The sequence below is a fragment of the Pan troglodytes genome, chromosome Y (genome assembly GCF_028858775.2).
Source record: "Pan troglodytes isolate AG18354 chromosome Y, NHGRI_mPanTro3-v2.0_pri, whole genome shotgun sequence".
Lineage (NCBI taxonomy): Eukaryota > Metazoa > Chordata > Mammalia > Primates > Hominidae > Pan > Pan troglodytes.
In genome coordinates this window covers 28,076,830-28,097,321 of record NC_072422.2, presented here as the reverse complement: position 1 = coordinate 28,097,321, position 20,492 = coordinate 28,076,830, and the positions used below count along the sequence as shown (strand labels likewise).

At 36.6% G+C, this 20,492-nt stretch overlaps 1 protein-coding gene across 35 annotated transcripts in view; it reads left to right on the top strand.

Annotated features, from left to right (window-relative positions):
- Positions 1 to 20,492, top strand: part of UTY (ubiquitously transcribed tetratricopeptide repeat containing, Y-linked) — a 249,115-nt gene that overhangs the window by 173,495 nt on the left and 55,128 nt on the right. For 34 of the 35 annotated variants that reach the window (XM_063804975.1, XM_063804974.1, XM_063804973.1 and 31 more), the window contains 6 exons: positions 3,335 to 3,399; positions 3,473 to 3,547; positions 4,042 to 4,190; positions 6,599 to 6,713; positions 10,490 to 10,677; positions 11,811 to 11,952. In XM_063804975.1, the coding sequence (XP_063661045.1) occupies positions 3,335 to 3,399; positions 3,473 to 3,547; positions 4,042 to 4,190; positions 6,599 to 6,713; positions 10,490 to 10,677; positions 11,811 to 11,952 (734 nt within the window). Of the gene's footprint in view, positions 1 to 3,334; positions 3,400 to 3,472; positions 3,548 to 4,041; positions 4,191 to 6,598; positions 6,714 to 10,489; positions 10,678 to 11,810; positions 12,155 to 20,492 lie in introns of those variants that run through there. The other variant, XM_063804989.1, reaches the window with a different exon arrangement.

The following is a 20,492-nucleotide window of genomic DNA, read 5'->3' as shown; positions in this document are numbered from 1 at the left end:
GCTTTGTCACCCAGGCTGCAGTGCAGTGGCGTGATCTCAGCTCACTACAAGCTCTGCCTCCCGGGTTCACGCCATTCTCCTGCCTCAGCCTCCCAAATAACTGGGACCACAGGTGCATGCCACCACACCCGGCTAACTTTTTTGTATTTTTAGTAGAGACGGGGTTTCACCGTGTTAGCCAGGATGGTGTTGATCTCCTGACCTCGAGATCTGTCCGCCTCGGCCTCCCAAAGTGCTGGGATTACAGGCGTGAGCCACCACACCCAGCCCCTACGTTAGGTAGTTTTAAATTTTTTTACATAGGGAAGTGTGAGGGCTTGGGGCTTCTTCATTGACCATTTGGGCTCATGTCACCTGTCCTTTATTTCTTTTTATACTGCTTCACCAATATAATTTACATAATATACAGTTTACACATATAAAGTATACAGTTCAGTGGTTTTTAGTGTACCTCATAGGTGTGCAATCATTATCATAATAAATTTTACAAATTTTTTTTATTCCCAAATGAAAGCCCATACCCATCCACAGTCACATTTCCCCCAACTCCAAGAATTCAAGCAACCACCTGCCTGCTTATATCTGTAGATTTGCCTGTGTTGAATGTGTGTGTGTGTATGGCATGATATCATGTCTTTTTGACTGGTTTCTTTTTTATTTTTTAGCATAAGATTTTCAAGGTCTATTCATTTGCAGCATGTATCACTAAACCACTTCTCTTTTAATGACAATATTACATTGTCTGGGTATAAACCGTTTTTGGTGGAGGAACTCTGTCATCAGTTTATGAACATTTAGGTTGTTTCTGCTCTGCCTCGTAGGTATTCCAAGTAATGCTATTATGAATACTTATAAACAGTATTTGTGTGGGAACATATACCCTCATTTCCCTTGTATAGATGCTAGATTATGTGGTGTAATAACTCATTGTTTACTCTGGGGGGTTTTTGTTTGTTTTTTATTGACAGTCTCACTTTGTTGCCCAGGCTGGAGTGCAGCGGTACTATCTTGGCTCACTGTAACCTCCACTTCCTGAGTTCAAGCAATTCTCCTGCCTCAGCTTCCTGAGTAGCTGGGACTACAAGTGTGCACCACCACGCGTGGCTAATTCCTGTGTTCTTAGTAGGGAAAAGATTTCACCATGTTGCCCAGGCTGGTCTCAAACTATTGACCTCTAATAATTCATCCAGCTTGGCCTCCCAAAATGCTGGGATTACAGGTGTAAGCCACCGAACCCGGCCTCATTGTTTATTCTATTAAGGAACTGTCAGATTAATTTTCAAATGGCTACATCATTTTACATTTTCCTTTTTTTTTTTTTTTTTTTTTTGAGACAGTCTCACTGAGTCATCAGGTTGGAGTGCAATGGTGATAATTCACCTCACTGCAGCCTCTGCCTCCTGGGTTCAATCAATTCTCCTGCCTTAGTCTCCCAAGTATCTGGAATTTTAGGCACACACCATCATGCCTGACTAATTGTTTTTTGTATTTTTAGCAGAGACAGGGTTTCATCATGTTGACCATGCTTGTCTTGAATTCCTGGCCTCATGTGATCCACCTACCTCAGCCTCCCAAAGTGCTGGGATTACAAGCATGAGCCACTGTGCCTGGCCTACATTTTTATTCTTAATTTATAAGTTTCCCATTTCTCCATCTTCTCTGATGCTTATATACTATCTCCTTTTGATTCTAACCATACTATTAGTTTTGAAGTAATATTTCATTTTGTCTTTTCCCAAATGGCTATTTGTTAAGCATCTTTTCATTAACGTATTGTTAATGGGTATATTTTCTTTGGTGAAATGCGTGTTTATTTCCTTTGCCCATTTTTTAATTTGGCTATTTTTCTTTTTATTATTGAACCGTAAATTATATGCATGCTTATTCTTGCTAAAAATTCCTTCTCAAGTATTAAATGTGTCAATACTTTTTTCTTTTCTGTGAGTCGTCTTTTCACTTTTTTTGTTAGTGTCCTTTGAAGTACAAAAATTTTAATTTTGATAGAGTTTAATTATTTGCATTTCTTGGACTTCATTTGTTTTTGTCATTGCTAAGAAACTGTTGCCTAACCCATAGTCATACAGATGTACTAATTTTTTTTTTTTTTTGCATGAGTTTTGTGTGATATCTTATATTTAGGTCTCACATTCATTTCGAGTTAATTTTTCTGTACATGATGAGGTAGAGGTCCAACTTCATTCTTTTACATGTGGATTTCCAGTCCTCCCAGAAACATTTTCTCATTGCATATTCTTGAAATATTTCTGGAGAGAATAACAAACATTTTAAGTTCAGCATTTAATTTTTTTATTACCAATGTTAAATAAAAATGTGAAAATGTTTTATTATTTATATAGAACTCTTTGCATTGAAAATTTAGCCTGTGAAGAACTTCGTCCATATGCCCTTAGTTTTGTTAATGTGATTCACCCACAGAGAAAGCCAGGGTAACTAAATATGATACTATAATCAGAGATAGAGGATCTTAACATTGCTCACTCTGTACATATTTGCATGTGGATGCAAATGTATTTCTGCCAGTTTAGAATATGTGCCATTGCTTTGCTACTTGGCACTTATAATTAACATTAGTAGTTATACCCCTCAGTACTTTTGGCTTCAGGTTTTTCTTCATTATCTTGTCTTTGGCCCAAGTATAAGAATCTACAGATTCTTTCTCATAAAACAGTGTCTACAGGGAAAAACAAAACAACGCTTTTTCTTTATTACAAAAGAGAATTGGAGGGAGGCTGAGGCATCGGAGGGAGACTGAGGCAGGAAACTTCCTCGAACCCAGGAGGCAGAGGTTGCAGTGAGCTGAGATTACGCCACTGCACTCCAGCCTAGGCAACAGAGTGAGGCTCCGGCTCAAAAAAAAGGAAGAATTCTGTCTTCTTAGGTGCTTTCTTACATCTTTTTTTGTTTTAATATATAATTAGTAAGCTTTTATATGTTGTCCTTGTTTTCATTTTTAGTTCTCTCTCATATTCTCTTGATATCATTTTAAATGAAATTAATTTACCATTTAGAAAATTCCTTGGTCCAAAGTAAAATATGAATGAATACATGCTTTTCTTATAAATTAGTATAATACCTGAATTTCATATTAATTTTGTAGATGATGGAGGATGTTGAGTACCATGAACTGGACTTTGACTTTTCCTGTGACTTAATTTAATGTGATTATAGAGGATATTTTCTGTGAAATGTGCCTGTAGAAACTTATTTCTCAAAAATAGTCAATACTGCTCGTGTAGATGAGTATAATTTGTATAATAGAAGTGATAGCCTGTTAGAGGATACTAAGTATGAATATTTTTTTCTTAACCTGAAGGAAGAAAATGAGAAAAGAACACAACACAAAGATCATTCAGATAACGAATCCACATCTTCAGAGAAGTAAGTAACTTTTAGCACCCACTCAACATTTCTGTCTAAAATACATGGATTTCATATTCTCTCTTTTTTTAAGTTCTGGAAGGAGAAGGAAAGGACCTTTTAAAACCATAAAATTTGGGACCAACATTGACCTCTCTGATAACAAAAAGTAAGTCTCCCTGCCCTAGTGCTGTTTCCATGAACTGAATCAATGAGGGTATTGCAGAATTGGGAATTGTCTAGCTTTCTGTTTTTTTTTTTTTCTATTCCTAATTATCTCTCTCTCTTTGTTTCTTGTTTTTTTATGTTGACATGTTAGTTTTACCTAATAACCCTAAAATTCTGAAATTATTTTGACAAAGTTTTACAATTAGAATGTTATTCTTCTTAAGAAAACCAAAGTACCCTCTCTATTAATACAACTTTATAAATAGAAAGTAAATTGTTTCTTTTATTTAGTAGGTTATACAATTTATGATTTTTTTTTCAGTAATCTGTGTTTGTGTTAAGACTTATTTTTGGAATAAGTTAAACGCTTTAGTTCTACTGACTATACAGGTAAAATATTTATTGATTTAAGTATTTTTCTGATTGAATCACAGGGTTTTTGAGGATGTGGTGATTCTTATGAGTTTTTACTCTTAATCTGTTAATTTATTGCAGGTGGAAGTTGCAGTTACATGAACTGACTAAACTTCCTGCTTTTGCGCGTGTGGTGTCAGCAGGAAATCTTCTAAGCCATGTTGGGCATACCATTCTGGGCATGAATACAGTACAACTGTATATGAAAGTTCCAGGGAGTCGGACACCAGGTGATTTTAATGACTAACATATCTTATATGATTGAAAAAATTGAGTTTATCATGCGGAGCAGGCGTAGAGAGCACATTGTCATTTATACTTCTAAAGCCAAAAAGATTTTAAAATTCTTTATTATAGGTGAAAATGTTCATATTACTCTTAAAGTTGAGCTCAGGGTATTGTTTTTCCATCATTTTTATATGAAAAAACAATCGGAAAAATGTAAACTGGGAAAGGGACTCTAAGTTTCTGAGTTGTAGGAATGACAACAGGTTAACAATGTTTTTCAGAGGTTTTCACCACAATTACAGTGAGAACAATGTATTATGAACCAGTTTACTGAAGTTATGTATAATAAAAATTTCATTGACAATACTGAAAATGTGATGCGCTTTTTTTTTTTTAGAAAATGTAATCCAAAAACTGTCTAATTTTAAGCAAACATTTCTTTTTTTTTTCATGCGTCATTTATTTACAAACATTTCTTTAAAGGGCTAGATACTAAATATTTTAAACTATGCAAGCCGAGAGGTTCAATTGCCGATATTTTGTAGGTATTCTATTAAAAAAAAACTATTTTTTATGGATTTTTATTGATGAAAATCATAATAAATAACGAATGCATTTTTTTTGTTTACTAGTTAAAAGAATGGAATTATTTTGGAGGAAATAATACTCCACTTCATTGGGGCTCAAATACTGTGTTCTTGTGTCATCAAGATTAACTACAAATGTACGTCTGTTAAAGTTGTTCTGTGGTAGTGAGATCTTCAAAAATGTCTTTTCAAGAGGATCAATACTGCCATGTACTGCTGTCAAACTTTGAGCATATTTTCTTGTGTATATTAATTGTCTTAAAGGCACTTATAGAGTTAGATTTTTTTTCCTTTTGGGTTATTTTCTTTTTGGGTTTCATTACATTACAGATTAATTTTTTCCAATTGAAGGTCAGTTGCACCTTTAGTTGGAAAACCTCACAGTAGTACAAATGGCTTTTGAAATATTCACATTTTCCTGCACTTTTGTTGAGATTTGGAAAATGCTGCTGTAATTATATTTTGAACTTAAAGAAGTATATATTTGCAAATGTGTATGGTACTGGAGATGTAGCTTCTTACTTGTTTTTAGTAGCTTAAGAAGTAGCATATAAAAGCAGCTTGATACTATTTGCAATTCAAAAAATTTCTTTTGTCTTCAGAATGATTTATTATCCTAAAAGTTTCACAGGTAAGTTCTCTTTGCTTTGTAATTTTTAGATTGAACTTATCAAGAAATGTTTTGAAGCCTGCAGCAAAATTTCCATGGCCAGTAAGTGGTCAATAACAGTGGCAGAAGGTGGTACTTCTTCAGAAAAATTTCCACCTCAACTCAGAGCTCTAAAAATAGCAATACAGCTTCATCATTTCTAAATCATTGACCTGCTTTTTTTAGACAAGTGAGGATATTCAATCTCTGTTTCTGACAAAATTCATGGAACTTATGTTCAACAGGTTGATGAGACTGGCATATGATAAGATATTTTTCACAAGTCTGCCAATGAATAATACAATACAAATGAACATAGATATTGAAACACCTTACATTTTCACAGTGAAAATGAAATAAATTGCATGAAATGAAAAATGTCATTTTTCTTTTAAAATCTAGCAGGGGAATAACCAAACTTTTAATAGATTATCTCCTTGTCATTTTGTCTCTCAAGTGTTTGGGTTTTTTTGTTTCTTTGTATAACATTAGTACTTCAACAGTATCCTGTGGAACTGTTAAGGAATTCCTTAGAAGAAATGTAGTATGTTTTTGTTTGCCAGATATAATTTAAAGAAACATTGTTGTGAATTTCTGTATAGGTAGATTTTATTCCAGTATTACATTAATATAAATGATGCCTGCTATAATACACTTCATATTCTGATATGATCTTTAATGTGTTCTAAAATATTGGGATTGCTGATAGATCATAAGCTAAGATTATATATATGGTATGTAATGTAAATGTTTCTAATTCTTTCACCATGGGTAGGCGCCTGTGGTGTCCTAGTATTTCTAATTTTTATTTTTAAAGCCCTTGCCATGGGCAGTGCCATCCACCTACTCATTGTGGAAGAGTTATGATTCTTTACATTATATGCTAACATTTGACATGTGGTAGGAGCTAAGAGTGGTAGGAGACAGGTTACATTTTGAACACTATACCTTTCTTTTCTTAAGGTTTCTGCTACTATTTGCGAGAATTGAGAAGTCGTTTATAGAGAAGGAACTAGTAATGACTATAGCTAATATGTATTGCATATTATGTTTTGTTCAAAGTTCTAAGCATGTATTTTTCACTCAGTCCTCAAAACTATCCAGTAATTTAAAGGCACATTTCTCCATTTAATTTATGCTACAATTGTGACTTACATTTTCTTTTACTTTTCAGGTCACCAAGAAAATAACAACTTCTGCTCTGTTAACATAAATATTGGTCCAGGAGATTGTGAATGGTTTGTTGTACCTGAAGATTATTGGGGTGTTCTGAATGACTTCTGTGAAAAGTAGGTTTCTGAACTAAACTTTCATTTAAGTAACTATGAGAAAATAGGCATAAAGGACAAAGTGCAAAGCTGAGTTTCTTCATGAAACTATCAGTTTTTACTTACTGCTCAGCAGAATTTTTTTTAAATGATTTGATTTTAAATCTTTTATGTTATCTAAATACTTAATGAAAAGATGTCATGCTAAGCACAGTGTCTTATGCCTGCAATCTCAGCACTTGGAGATGCTGAGGCAGATGGATGTCTTGAGCCTAGGAGTTTGAGACCAGCCTAAGCAACGTGGCAAAACCACAACAATTAGCCTGCACTTACAGTTCTTCATACTCAGGATACTGAGATGAGCCTCGGAGGTTGAGGCTGCAGTGAGCCATAATCATGCTACGGCATTCTGTCGTAGGTGACAAGAGTGAGACCCTGTCTCAAAACAAAGAAGCAAACAGAAAGATGCCATGAACTAGTCTCTGCCGTGGTAATAGGTGTGAATTGATAAGAGAGTAAATTGTTTTTTTATGTTAATGTAAAAAATTTATGCATTTTTCCAGATTTGACAAGTGTGCCTTAAAGAAAAATTTTACTTACGATTGTTTTTAGAAATTATGGGGAATTATAAAATAAGGCACCCTTAGAGCTTAGTAACTCAATTTTGTGTATCTTTGTAATTTGGGCTAAAAATATCAATAACAAAGGAATCACAGAATTTGTTTTTTAGAGTTGGTAAAGATATTAGTGGAAAAATACAGACATAACTGAAACTGTATTACATACTAAAACATACTGTAAAAAAACAGAATTCTTAGAGAATTATATATGAGGTTTACATTATAATCAGTATGCATGTTTCACAAAGTAATTTCTACTTTAACCTTTTGGAATGTCTTCACATTTTATTTGGTAAAAAGTTCATCTTATTAAAAACATAAGGTTAATTTTCTTACCTACTGGCAAGAAATAATCCCTTTTTATTGTCTTTTTTGTCTAATGCAAAAGGTTTCCTCAGCATAGCAAAGATGGAATTTTTTAACATTTAAAACTTATCAGTAACACTTTCATCTGAACTCTTTGTTCTGAACCCAGGAAACTCCAAATACACAGAAACAGCAGGGGCAAACAAGGGAAAAAGAAATCTATACAGGGGAATCCCTATCGTGCTACATAAAGAATTTTTTTCTTAAAACTGTGAGGATGTATATTGCAGTTCTTATTACATTTAAATATAATGACTTTTGTTCATTTTTCCTGAGTGGGAACTGGCATTTTTTCCAGGATTTAGCTTTTTTCCTTTCTGAAGAGAGAAGTGACCTTAGGTTAATGATTGTTGGGGAAAAAAATGTGATATCTAAAAAGTTAAATATTGGAAATAATAAAAATATGAAGTTAAAATGATTCATTTATCCTAAGATTCAAAAACTTTGCAGTCCTCTTTGCAGTTTCCTTGTAATTTTATTTTGTATAAAGTATCACCCTATATATAATTAACCGTTGTTTTGAACTTTTGAAAAAGATACTGTCTGCCTTTATTGGCTTTGCTGCTTTTTTTTTAATACAAAATTTTTTCTAATTTTATATTGGTAGTATACGAGTAAGATAAGGTAAGACTTGTGCTATGCTTATAATTGTTTCCTTTTCCTTTCTTTTTTCATTTTGCTTCCCGTTTACTGGCAAGCTTTTTAAAGTTTATGGGAAACGGGCTGGGCACAGTGGCTCATGCCTGTAATCCCAGCACTTTGGAAGGCCAAGGAGGGCTGATCATTTGAGGTCAGGAGTTCAAGACCAGCCTGGTCAACATGGTGAAACCCTATCTCCACAAAAATGCAAAAATAGCAGGTCATGGTCATGTGTACCTGTAGTCCCAGCTATTTGGGAGGCTGAGGCAGAAGAATTGCTGGAACCGGGAAGCAGAGGTTGCAGTGAGCTGAAATTGCACCATTGCACTCTGGCCTGAACAAAAGGGCAAGACTCTGTCTCCACATAAAAAAAAAAAAAAAAAAAAAAGTTATGGAAAACGTGTAATTTTTTATTCCTTGAATTGCTAACCTCTGCTAAAGTCAAAAGCAATTTTAGGAGAATAAAATGAAACGGAGTAAGATTTCATATAGACAACTCCAGATTGTTATCATTTTTTAAAGATAAAATATAGAAACAAAGCAAAATCAGTTCTTAAATCTGAAACATTTTCAACTATGTGAATTTCTTCCTCTTGAGAAAACTTAATTTGAAATATTTTACTAAATTCTTAACAGAAAACAATGTAGTTACTGTGCAGTACATCACAATATTGAAAAAAACAAAATTTTTTTTTTGATACAGAGTTTTGCTCTGTCTTCCAGGCTGGAGTGCAGTGGCACGATCTCAGCTCACTGCAACGTCCGACTCCCAAGTGCAAGAAATTCTCCTGCTCACCCTCCTGAGTAGCTGGGATTATAGGCATGCAGCACCGCACACCCCGCCCCCTGCCCCAAGCCCCCGGCTAATTTTTGTATTTTTAGTAGAGCTGGGGTTTCACCATGTTGGCTAGGCTGGTCTTGAACTCCTGACCTCAACTGATCCTCCCTCCTGGGCCTCCTAGGCTGGTCTTGAACTCCTGACCTCAACTGATCCTCCCTCCTGGGCTTCCCAAAGTGCTGGTATTACAGGTGTGAGCCACCACACCTGGGCAACAATACGGAAAATCTGGTGAAGGAGAATAACAAAAAAATGAGACTTTTATATTAAAACTTCATAATTTTGTCTGTATTGGTGCCAGTGGTGGTTTGTATATGTGTATATGGCTTCTTCTGGTAGTTTTTTCAGCTGCCTTAAGTCAACTAATTCCAAAAAGCATATGCAAATAGACATTCTGTCCTTACTCCCCTTTCCTGCCTAGGATTCAGAACAGCAGTAGAGGATGATTTCTGCTCTCCTTCTCACCCCTAACTCAGGAATTGAGAGAAGGTCCTGGTTCTTATATCTGCCACAGTAATTATGATTAAGATTTTAAATGACTTCATGTGATTTCTAACTAGAGTTTTCCTTTTTAGAGATCTCAGAGTATTAAGGGGTTTTTTTAGTTAAAAAAAAAAGATGAGTCAAAATATTTCTTATTGAAAAAATTAAAAATCAGTATGTTTAACTGTAATTAGAAATTTAAATATTAATTTGTAGACTTTTGAACAGTAAGTTTAAGCTGATACTAGTTGATCTTTGGATAAGTCTATCACTATTCACCTGCAATTAATTTTTCTCAGGACCCTAGCCCAAGTCTTCAACCGGAAATGAAAGAGGCAATTCATGTTGCAATGCTTTTGTGATGCAAAGTCTTTTTTAATTTGTTTGTTTTTTGTTTTGTTTGTGGTAGAGTCTCTCTGTGTTGCCTAGGCGGGAGTGCAATGGTGCAATCTTGGCTCACTGCAACCTCCTCCTCCCGGGTTGAAGTAATTCTCGTGCCTCACCCTCACGAGTATCTGGGATTACAGGCATGTGCCACAGTGTTTGGCTTTTTTTTTTTTTTTTTTTTTTTGTATAGTAGAGACAGGGTTTCATTGTATTGGCCAGGCTGGTTTCGAACTTCTGACCTCAAGTGATCTGCCTGCCACAGCCTCCCAAAGTGCTGGGATTACATGTGTGAGCCACCACACCTAGCCCTGTGATACAAAGTATTAATGGAATAAAAACTTAAAGCATTTTTTTTAACTCTTGTTAAATCTTTTTTTAACTTAATTTTCAAGTTGATTTTTCATTATTTTCTTTTTCAGAAATAAAACACCTTTCAACTTGATTTTCATTATTTTCTTTTTCAGAAATAATTTGAATTTTTTAATGAGTTCTTGGTGGCCCAACCTTGAAGATCTTTATGAAGCAAATGTCCCTGTGTATAGATTTATTCAGCGACCTGGAGATTTGGTCTGGATAAATGCAGGCACTGTGCATTGGGTTCAAGCTGTTGGCTGGTGCAATAACATTGCCTGGAATGTTGGTCCACTTACAGGTATTCTGAATAATAACACCAACAAGGTTTATATTGTAAAGGATTACCTAGTAGGTATTATTTTACTAGTAGAAAATAACTCACTGAAAATAGAAATAGTATCTCTTGTAGGAAAAAAAATACCAATTTTTAATACAGAAATTAAATTCAGCTCAAAAATGGCAATCCAAGAACACTTTTTTTTTTTTTTTGGTAATTTTTTCTTTTTTTTTTTTTTTTTTTTTTTTTTGAGATGGAGTCTCACTCTGTCACCCAGGCTAGAGTGCAGTGGTGCAATCTCGGCTCACTGCAAGCTCCGCCTCCCGGGTTCATGCCATTCTCCTGCCTCAGCCTCCTGAGTAGCTGGGACTACAGACATCTGCCACCACACCCAACTAATTTTTTGTATTTTTAGTGGAGACAGGGTTTCACCGTGTTAGCCAGGATTGTCTTGATCTCCTGAACTCATGGTCCACCCACCTGGGCCTTCCAAAGTGCTGAGATTACAGGCGTGAGCCACTGTGCCCAGCCCAAGAACACAGATTTTTTAAAAATATAAATTATTTTCTTTGCAGAAATGTAAGATATACTTTGTATATTTTAGAGTGCTAGATTTTGTTTTTGTAAAGGAAGCCCTTTATTGAGTAAAGCATTGTAGTTGTTCATTAGAATTTTCAGTTTATGTAATATATCATATGTGCAGCCCTAAAATGTCATAGTATTTAATATACATAAATAAATAATCTGGCCTTAAGAGCTAGAAAGACCTGAAATAGACCATGTCTCTACATTGCTAACTTTATGACTTTGGGCAAGTTTTGTTTTTTTGTTGTTTGTTTGTTTTTGTTTTTCTCTCAGGTTTTCACTTTTTCCTTCTACCAAACCACTTTCTTCTTCTACCAAATGAAGGCCTTGAAAGGATAAAATGAGATAAGATGTTAAAAGAACGTAGCACAATGTCTCGCATATTGTGACTGCTCTTTACGTTAGATTTTTTTTTAACCAAAGTTATCGCAAAACATAATAGTCTTACGGTGTTTCAAGGTTTTCAGAGTTGGTATTGCAGTTGTCACCTCAGAGGTGATAAATGATGGTTATTTTCATGTGTTCTATTACTTTGGGTTACTTTATGACTGTTGCTTTTTTCCTTCTAGCCTGCCAGTATAAATTGGCAGTGGAACGGTACGAATGGAACAAATTGAAAAGTGTGAAGTCACCAGTACCCATGGTGCATCTTTCCTGGAATATGGCACGAAATATCAAAGTCTCAGATCCAAAGCTTTTTGAAATGATTAAGTAAGTGCCTTCTGAAACTGCTGCAGTTTCTCTTTGGGGGTATTGGTAGCCATTCAGTATTTTTTTCAAAAGAATTATGTTGACATTAAATGATATCAGCAGTCCAGAAGTCTTGGCAAAATGTAATAAGATGTAAATAATCTTATATATTCATAAGTGTTATAAAATCTCATAAGATTAAAATATTGCCTTCCCTTATAAATAGTCACTCGTGTTTATTACGATTTAGAGAGGAATAAAGATGTACATGAATATATACTGGTAAATTTACAACTCTCTATTTTCTCGTAATTCTGATAAAACTGATTTCCCAGGACAACTTGTTTTACTATTTTAAAATAATTTTTGTTGCTTATTTTTTATGTTTATATTAAGGTATAGTTCATAGTGCAAATTGTATACATTTAAGATGTACAGCCTGATGATTTGATAAACATATATATGAATATGAAAGTACTGGCACCTCTCTTTGCTTCTCTTGCCATATGATCTCTGTATGTACCAGTTCCCCTTCCCCTTCCAAAGCCCTCACCAGAAGCAGATGCTGGTCCCGTATTTCTTGTACAGATTGCAGAACTGTGAGCCATGTAAACCTCTTTCCTTATATTATTACCCTGCCTTGGGCGTTTCTTTATAGCAACATTAAATGGACTGAGACAGAAAATCATTATTTAAAAATGGGATACCACTTTTTGCCAAAAGATAGCTGAAAATGCGGAAGCAGATTTGCAACTGGGTAATAGGCAGAGGTTGAAAGAGCTGAAGGACCAGGCTAGGAAAAGTTTGTATTGTAATGAATGGGTGATTCTGATGAGGGCTCACAAGTCCAGAAGACAAGGGAAAGTTTGGAGCTTCTTGGAGATTGGTAAACTGTTTCTCGCCAAAATGCTGATAGAGAAAGTAAAAGACTTGCTGATGAGATCTCAGATGGAAATGATGAACTTACTGGGAACTGGAGCAAAAGTCACCCTTGTTACTCTGCAGCAGAGAACCTGGCTGTGTTTCCATTGCCCTAGGGCTTGGTGGGAAGCTGAACTTAAGGGTGATGACCTAGGGTAGGGGGCAGAAAAAATTTCTAGGCAGCAAACTTTGAATAAGTTACGTGGCTACTTTTAACAGCTTACCATCTAAACCAGCAGCAAATGAATGAACTAAAGGTGGAAATTATAATTAAAAGGCAAGCAGATTGTAAAATTTGGAAAGGAAATGTAATAGGAAAGAGCATTTTCAGGAAAGGAGTCCAAGGGTGCTGAGAGCAAGCACTTGGCAGAGAGATTAGCATGACTAAAAGGGAGCCAGGTGCTAATCTTCAAGCCCATTGGAAAAAGTCCCTAAAAGCATTTCAGAAATGTTGAAGTCTGCCCCTCTCCTCACAATCCTGGAGACTGGGGAGAATAGAAAGGCGTGGAAAGTAGGCATGGACAAGCCAGGGTATTGCTGCGCTGAGCCACCTCAGGATGCTGTTCTACCCATCCTGCACCACTGCAGAGAACTTAAACTTTAAGCCTTGATGACTTCCACAGGTGTTAAGTCTGTGTTGCCTACAGTGCAAGAGCCATGGAACCTTGGCAGCTTCTACCTAGATTTCAGAGGATATATTAGAAACCTGGATGCTGCCACACAGAAGCCTACCACAGGAACAGAGCCTCCACAGAGAGACCTCTGGTAGGTCACTGCCCAATGGAGGTGTGGGAGCAGGGCCACAGTTCTACAGACATCAGGTTGGTAATGCCAGTGGCTTCCCACAAGTCCAGACTGGAAAAACTGCAGAAATTCAACTTTAACCCATGAGAGCAGTCACATGGCCTGTGCGCAGCAAAGCCACGTGAGTGGAGCAGCTTAAGGCTTTGGGAGCCTACTGCTCACACCAGTATGTCCAATATATGGGACATGGAGTCAAGAAAAATTACTTTGAAGCTTCAAGACTCAATGTGTGCCCTGCTAGTTTTCAGGCTTGCATAGGGGCTGTTACTCCCTTCTTGGCTTGATTTATCCTTTTCAGAAAAGGATTGTTAACCAATGTCTGTTCAATTATATCTTGGAAGTGAATAACTCATTTTTTATTTTGCAAGTTCACAGCTATAAGGAAATTGCCTTGCATCTCAGGTGAGACTGGACTTTCGAGTTGATGCAGGAACAAGTTAAGACTTTTCGGGACTAATGGAAAGTCATTATTGTATTTTAGGTGTGAAAAGTACATGAAATTTGAGTAGGGGCACAGAGATAATGCTATAGTTTCAGTGTTTGTTCCCCTAAATTCAGTGCTAACATTTGATCCCAGTGTTAGAAGTGGGGGTCTCCTGGGGAGTGTTTGGGTTATGGGGAGGGATCTCTCATGAGTAAATTAATGCTTCTCTGTAGCTGCGGGTGTGAGTGAGTTCTCACACTGTTAGTTCCTGATAGAGTTGTTACTAAAAAGAGCCCATTGCCTCTGCTCTTCTGTTCCTTGTCTTGCTATATGATCTCTGCTCTCTCCTCCCATTCCCGGCCTTCTGCCATTAGTGGAAGCTATCTGAATCTCTCATCAGAACCAGATAATAGTGTCATTCTTCTTTTATAGTTTGCACTATTGTGAGCCAGATAATCCTCTTTTCTTTAAAAATTACCCAGTGTCAGCTCGGGTATTTCCTTTTTTTTTTTTAAAAGACAGTTTTCACTCTCGTTTCCCAGGCTGGGGTGCAATGGTGGGATCTCGGCTCACTGCAACTTCTGCCTCCCGGGTTCAAGTGATTCTCCTGCCTCAGCCTCCCAAGTAGCTGGGATTACAGGCGCCCACCACCATACCTGGCTGATTTTTTTGTATTTTTAATACAGACATGGTTTCACTATGTTGGCCAGGCTGGTCTTGAATTCCTGACCTCAGGCGATCCACCTGCGTCGGCCTCCCAAAGTGCTGGGATAACAGGTGTGAGCCAGGGCCCCCAGCCTCAGGTATTTCTTTATAGCAATAGTATACAGACTGGTACAGTCATCATCTTGTATGTTACATACCCTGAACTTATTCTTTCTGCATAACTGAAACATGGACCACTTGACCGGCATCTTTCTGTATTTCTTTCCTTACGGTCATCGTTCAACATTGTGCTTCTGTGAGTTTGATGTTTTTAGATTGTACATGCATAAAGTGAGATAATGAAGTGTTTGCCTTTCTGAGTCTTATTTATTTCATTTAACCTGAAGTAAGCAGTGTTTTTCTCTGTGTTCTTCTAGTACTTTTTCAGTTTGGGTCTTGGCCTTTAAGCCATTTTGAGATGGTTTTTGTGTACAATATGAGATGACAGTTGAGTTTTATAATTCTGTATCAAACAATGCAGTTTTTCCATTACAGTTTATTGAAGACATTTTTCTTTCCCCATGTTTATTCTCGGTACCCTTGTCAGAGAGCAGTTGTTCATAGTTATGTATTTCTGAGGTCTCTTCTTTTCTTTTGGTCTGTATATCTGTGTTTATGCCAGTACCCTGTTGTTTTTATTGCTATACCTTTGAGGTATGTTTTGAAATCAGGTCACTTGACGCCTCTAGCTTTGTTTTTCTTCCCCAAGATTACTTTAGCTGTTGGAAGTCTTTTGTGATTTCATGTGAATTTTAGAAGACTTTCTCTCTTCTAAAATTGCATACTACCCACAGCAATCCACAGATTCAATGTAGTTGGCCTTTTGCTTGAGATTACATTGAATTTGTGGATTACTGTGGGTAATATGGACATTTTAACAGTATTTATATTAATACTTCCAAACCATGAGTACAGATGTTTTTCATTTATGTGTGCCTTTAATTTTCTGTATCAGTGTTTTGTAGTTTTCAATGTACAAATATTTCACTTCTTTGGTTACGTTTATTACCAAGATATCTTTTTGTTGCTACTATGAATGGATTATTTTCTTCATTTTTTTTTCTTTTTAGTAGTTTGATTTTTCTATATAAAGTGCAGTTGATTTTTACATGCTAATTCTGTTTCCTGAATCTTTTCTGAATTATTAATTCTAACAGTTTTCTTTGTTGAGTCTCTAGAGTTTTCTACATAGAGAATTGGTATCTGCAAATACAGGTAATTATACTTCTTCACTTAAAATTTGAACACCATGGCCAGGTGCGGTGGCTCACGCCTATAATCCCAGCACTTTGGGAGGCCGAGGTGGGCAGATAACGAGGTCAAGAGATCAAGACCATTCTGGCCAACATGGTTAAACCCCATCTCTACTAAAAATACAAAAATTAGCTGGGAATGGTGGTGCATGCCTTTGGTCTCAGCTACTCTACTCGGGAAGCTGAGGCAGGATAATTGCTCGAACTCAGGAGGCAGAGATTGCAATGAACCAAGATCATGTCACTACACTCCAACCTGGACAGAGTGAGACTCCGCCTCAAAAAAAAAAATTTGAATGCCATTTATTTATTTTTCTTATCTAATTGTCTGGCACAGTATTAGATTCTAAACAGATGCCAAGAATGAGCATTCTTACTTAGGGTTTAGGAGGAAAGCTTTTCATTTCTGCCCACAGTGATTATGATGTTAGCTGTGTACTTTTTCCATACAGCATTAACCATGAGATCCATTCCTTCTGTACCTATTTTTGTTGAAAGTTTTAAATATCAATAGAGTTTGAACTTTGTCAAATGCGTTTTCTAGATCTGTTTAGATAATCATGTAGTTTTACCTTTTTTTCTGTTAGTATGGTATGTCACATTTATTTGCCTATGTCACACCATTATTATTTCCCGAGGATAAATTCACTTTTTCAGGGTTTATGATCCTTTTAATATGCTGCTCAATTCTATTTGTTAGTATTTTACCAAGGATTTTTCTACCAGTGTTCAATAGGAATGTTGGCCTATCATCTTATTTTCTTGTGACATCTTTGTCTGCCATTGATATTATGGTGGTGTTGACCTCATAAAATGAGTTTAGAAGTCTTTTTTCTTCTATTTTTTGGAAAATAGGTATTTTTCTTTGAATGTTTATTGGAATTCACCCACAAAGCCCTCTGGTCCTGGGCTTTTCTTTGTTAGGGGAATTTTAATCACTAATTAAAGCACCTTATTTGTTACTGGTCTGTTCAGCATTCCTATTTCTTCTTGATGCAGATTTGCTAGGTATAATGTGTTTCTTAGAATTTGTTCATATCTTCTGGATTATCTAGTTTTTGCCATATTATTGTTCATTATAATCCCTTTGATGCTTTTTATTTCTGAATATCTTTTTCCTTTTCTTTTCTTTTCTTGTTTTTGTTTTTGTTTTTTTTTTTTTTTTCAAGACAGAGTCTCCCTCTGTCACCCAGGCTGGAGTGCAGGGGTGTGACCTTGGCTCATGGCAACCTCCACCTCCCAGGTTCAAGCAATTCTCCTGCCTTGGCCTCCTGAGTAGCTGGGACTACAGGCGCACACCACCACACCTGGCTAATTTTTGTATTTTTAGTAGAACAAGTTTCACCATGTTGGTCAGGGTGGTCTCGAACTCCTGACCTTGTGTTTGAAGCCCATCTTGGCCTCCCAAAGTTCTGGAATTACAGATGTGAGCCACTGCACCCGGCCTGTTTCTGAATATCTTTTATAATGTCTTCTTTTCTAATTTTGTTGGAGTCTTCTCTCTTTTTTTCTTTGTCAGTTTTGTTTATGGATTTAAAAGACTGGTTCTTAGTTTTGTTAGTGGCAAAAGTGGTCATCCTTGTTGTGTTCCAGCTCTTAAAGGAAAGGCTTTCAGTTTTTCCCTATTCAATGTGATACTAGCTGTGTCTGTTGTATTAATATATGGTTTTTATCATGTCGAAGGTCTGTTCTTTCTGTATCCAGTTTTTCATTAGTTTTTATCATGAAGGGATATTGAATTTTATCAAATGTGTCTTCAGAATTATTTGAAATGATCATATGGTTTTGTCCTTCATTCTGTTGATATGATATACTGATTGATTTGCATATATTGGACTATCCTTGCATCCCTGTGATAAATTCCCCTTGGTCATGATGAATAGTTTTTATTTTATTTTATTTTATTTTATTTTATGTTAGTTCTTGAGTACATGTGCAGGATGGGCAGGTTTGTTGCATAGGTAAACATGTGTCATGGTGATCTGCTGCAACTGTCAACCCGTCACCCTGGTATTAAGCCTAGCATGCATTAGCTATTTTTCCTGATGCTCTCCCTTCTCCACGCCCTCCAAAAAGCCCCAGTGTGTGTTGTTCCCCTCCCTGTGTTCACATTGTTCAGCTCCCACTTATAAGTAAGAACATGTGGTGTTTGGTTTTCTGTTCCTGCATTGGTTGGCAGGGGATAATGGATTCCATGTCCATGCAAGGACATTATCTTGTTCCATTTTATGGCTGCAAAGTATGATGAATGGTCATTTTAATGTGTTTTTGAACCTGGTTTGCTTATATTTTGTTAAGGATTTTGGCCTGTGTTTATACTGCCCAGTACTTTCTCTTAATTGTCTTTGTCTGGTTTTGATATATGAGTAATACTGAGCTCATACAATGGGTTTAGAAGTATCTCTTCCTCCTCTTTTTCAGAACTGTTTGAGTAGGATTGGTGTTAGTTCTTTAAATGTTTGGTAAAATTCAGCCGAGGGCGGTGGCTTACACCTGCAGTCCCAGCACTTTGGGAAGCTGAGGCGGGTGGAGATGGAAAGCATCCTGGCTCTACTAAAAATTTAAAAATTGGCCAGGTATGGTGGCACGTGCCTGTAATCCCAGCTACTCAGGAGGCTGAGGCAGGAGAATCGCTTGAACCCGGAAGTCGGAGGTTGCAGTGAGCCAAGGTCGCACCACTGCACTCCAGCCTGGCAACAGAGTGAGACTCCGTCTCAAAAAAAAAAAAAAAAATTATGTAAGTTTCAGCAGTGAGGCCAACCATGGTGGCTCACGTCTGTAATCCCAGCACTTTGGGAGGCCGAGGTAGGTGTATCGCCTGAAGTCAGGAGTTCAACACCAGCCTGGCCAACATGGTGAAACCCTGTCTCTACTGAAAATACAAAAATTAGCCAGGCATGGTGGCAGATGCCTATCATGCCAGCTACTTGAGAGGCTGAGGCAGGAGAATTGCTTGAACCCAGGAGGCAGAGGTTACAGTGAGCCAAGATCATGCCACTTCACTCCAGTCTGAGCAAGGGTGAGACTCCACCTAAAAAAAACAAAAACAAAAAACTGTAACAGTGAAGCCAGCAGGTCCTGGGCTTTTCTGTGAGACTTTTTATTATGGCTCCATTCTTGTTAACTTATTACTGGTCTGTTCAGATTTTGTATTTCTTTTAGTTCAGTCTTGGCAGGTTGTAATTGTAAATGTAATGTGTCTGTTTCTTATAGGTTTTCTAATTTATTGGTATATATAGTTGCCAGTAATAGCCTGTAGGGATTCTTTGTAATTCTACATTTATCAGTTGTAATATCTCTTTTATCGTCTCTGATTGTATTTATTTGAGTCTCCTGCTTTTTTGTTGTTGTTGTTAGTCTAGCTAAGAGTTGGTCAATATTGTCTTTTTAGAAAATGAACTTTTTGTTGCATTGATCTTTTATTTTGTTTTCTTCATTTATTTCTACTCTAATCTTTATTTTTCTTTTCTTCTAACTTTGGTTTGATTTGCTCCTTTTTTCTACTTGTTTAAGATGCATTTTTAGGTTGTTTCATTGGAACTTTTTCTTTTTTGCTGTAGGCACTTATAGTCATAAACTTTCCTGTTAGTACTGGTTCAAGTCAGCTATTGATTTTTTTTTTTTTTTTTTTTTTTTTTTTTTTTGCCAGGTGGGTGGGTCTGGGTGCTTTATACATTATTCTAAAGTAGGTGTTGAATTCCCCTACTATATTTTTGTATTGCCATAAACATCCTCCTTCATATCTGTCAATATTTTCTTTATATATGTGTAGGTACTCTGATGTTGGGGTGCCAGATATATTTCTGATAGTTACACTTCCCAGTTGAATGGACCCACTTGTTACTAGGTAATGACCTTCCTTTGTCTAGAGACAGTTTTAGATTTATCTCCCGTAGGATTTGTTATGGTAGCAGGACGAGCCGCAGACAAAACTTCTCAGACACGGAGTTGTAGAAGGAAGGGCTTTATTCAGCTGGGAGTATCGGCAAGCTACTGCCTTAAAATCCGAGTTCCTTGCGTGAGCAATTCCTGTCCTTTTTAAGGGCTCACAACTTTAAGGATTTCACATGAAAGGGTTGTGGTTGATTTGAGCAAGCAAGGGGTACATGACGGGCTGCATGCACCAACGGACAGAGAGAAACAGAACAAGGAGGGAGTTTCACAGTGTTCTTCTATACAATGTCTGGAATCTATGAATAACATCGGTTCTAAGTTATGAGGTGATTTTTAACTACTGGGTTTAGGCCAGGCAGCCCCAGGCCTGGTTTCGGGCCTGGCGCCAGGCTGCCTGTCTTTGGTTTTACTTTTTTGTTTTTTAAAACAGGTACTGAGTATAAAACAATATGAGAGGGTCTCTCTCTTCCCTCATTTCCCCCCTTTGAGAATCTCACTTTTTTATTAGTGGGAGTTCTCACTTTTATTTTTGCTACTTATGTCTTTTTGTTCAATAGATT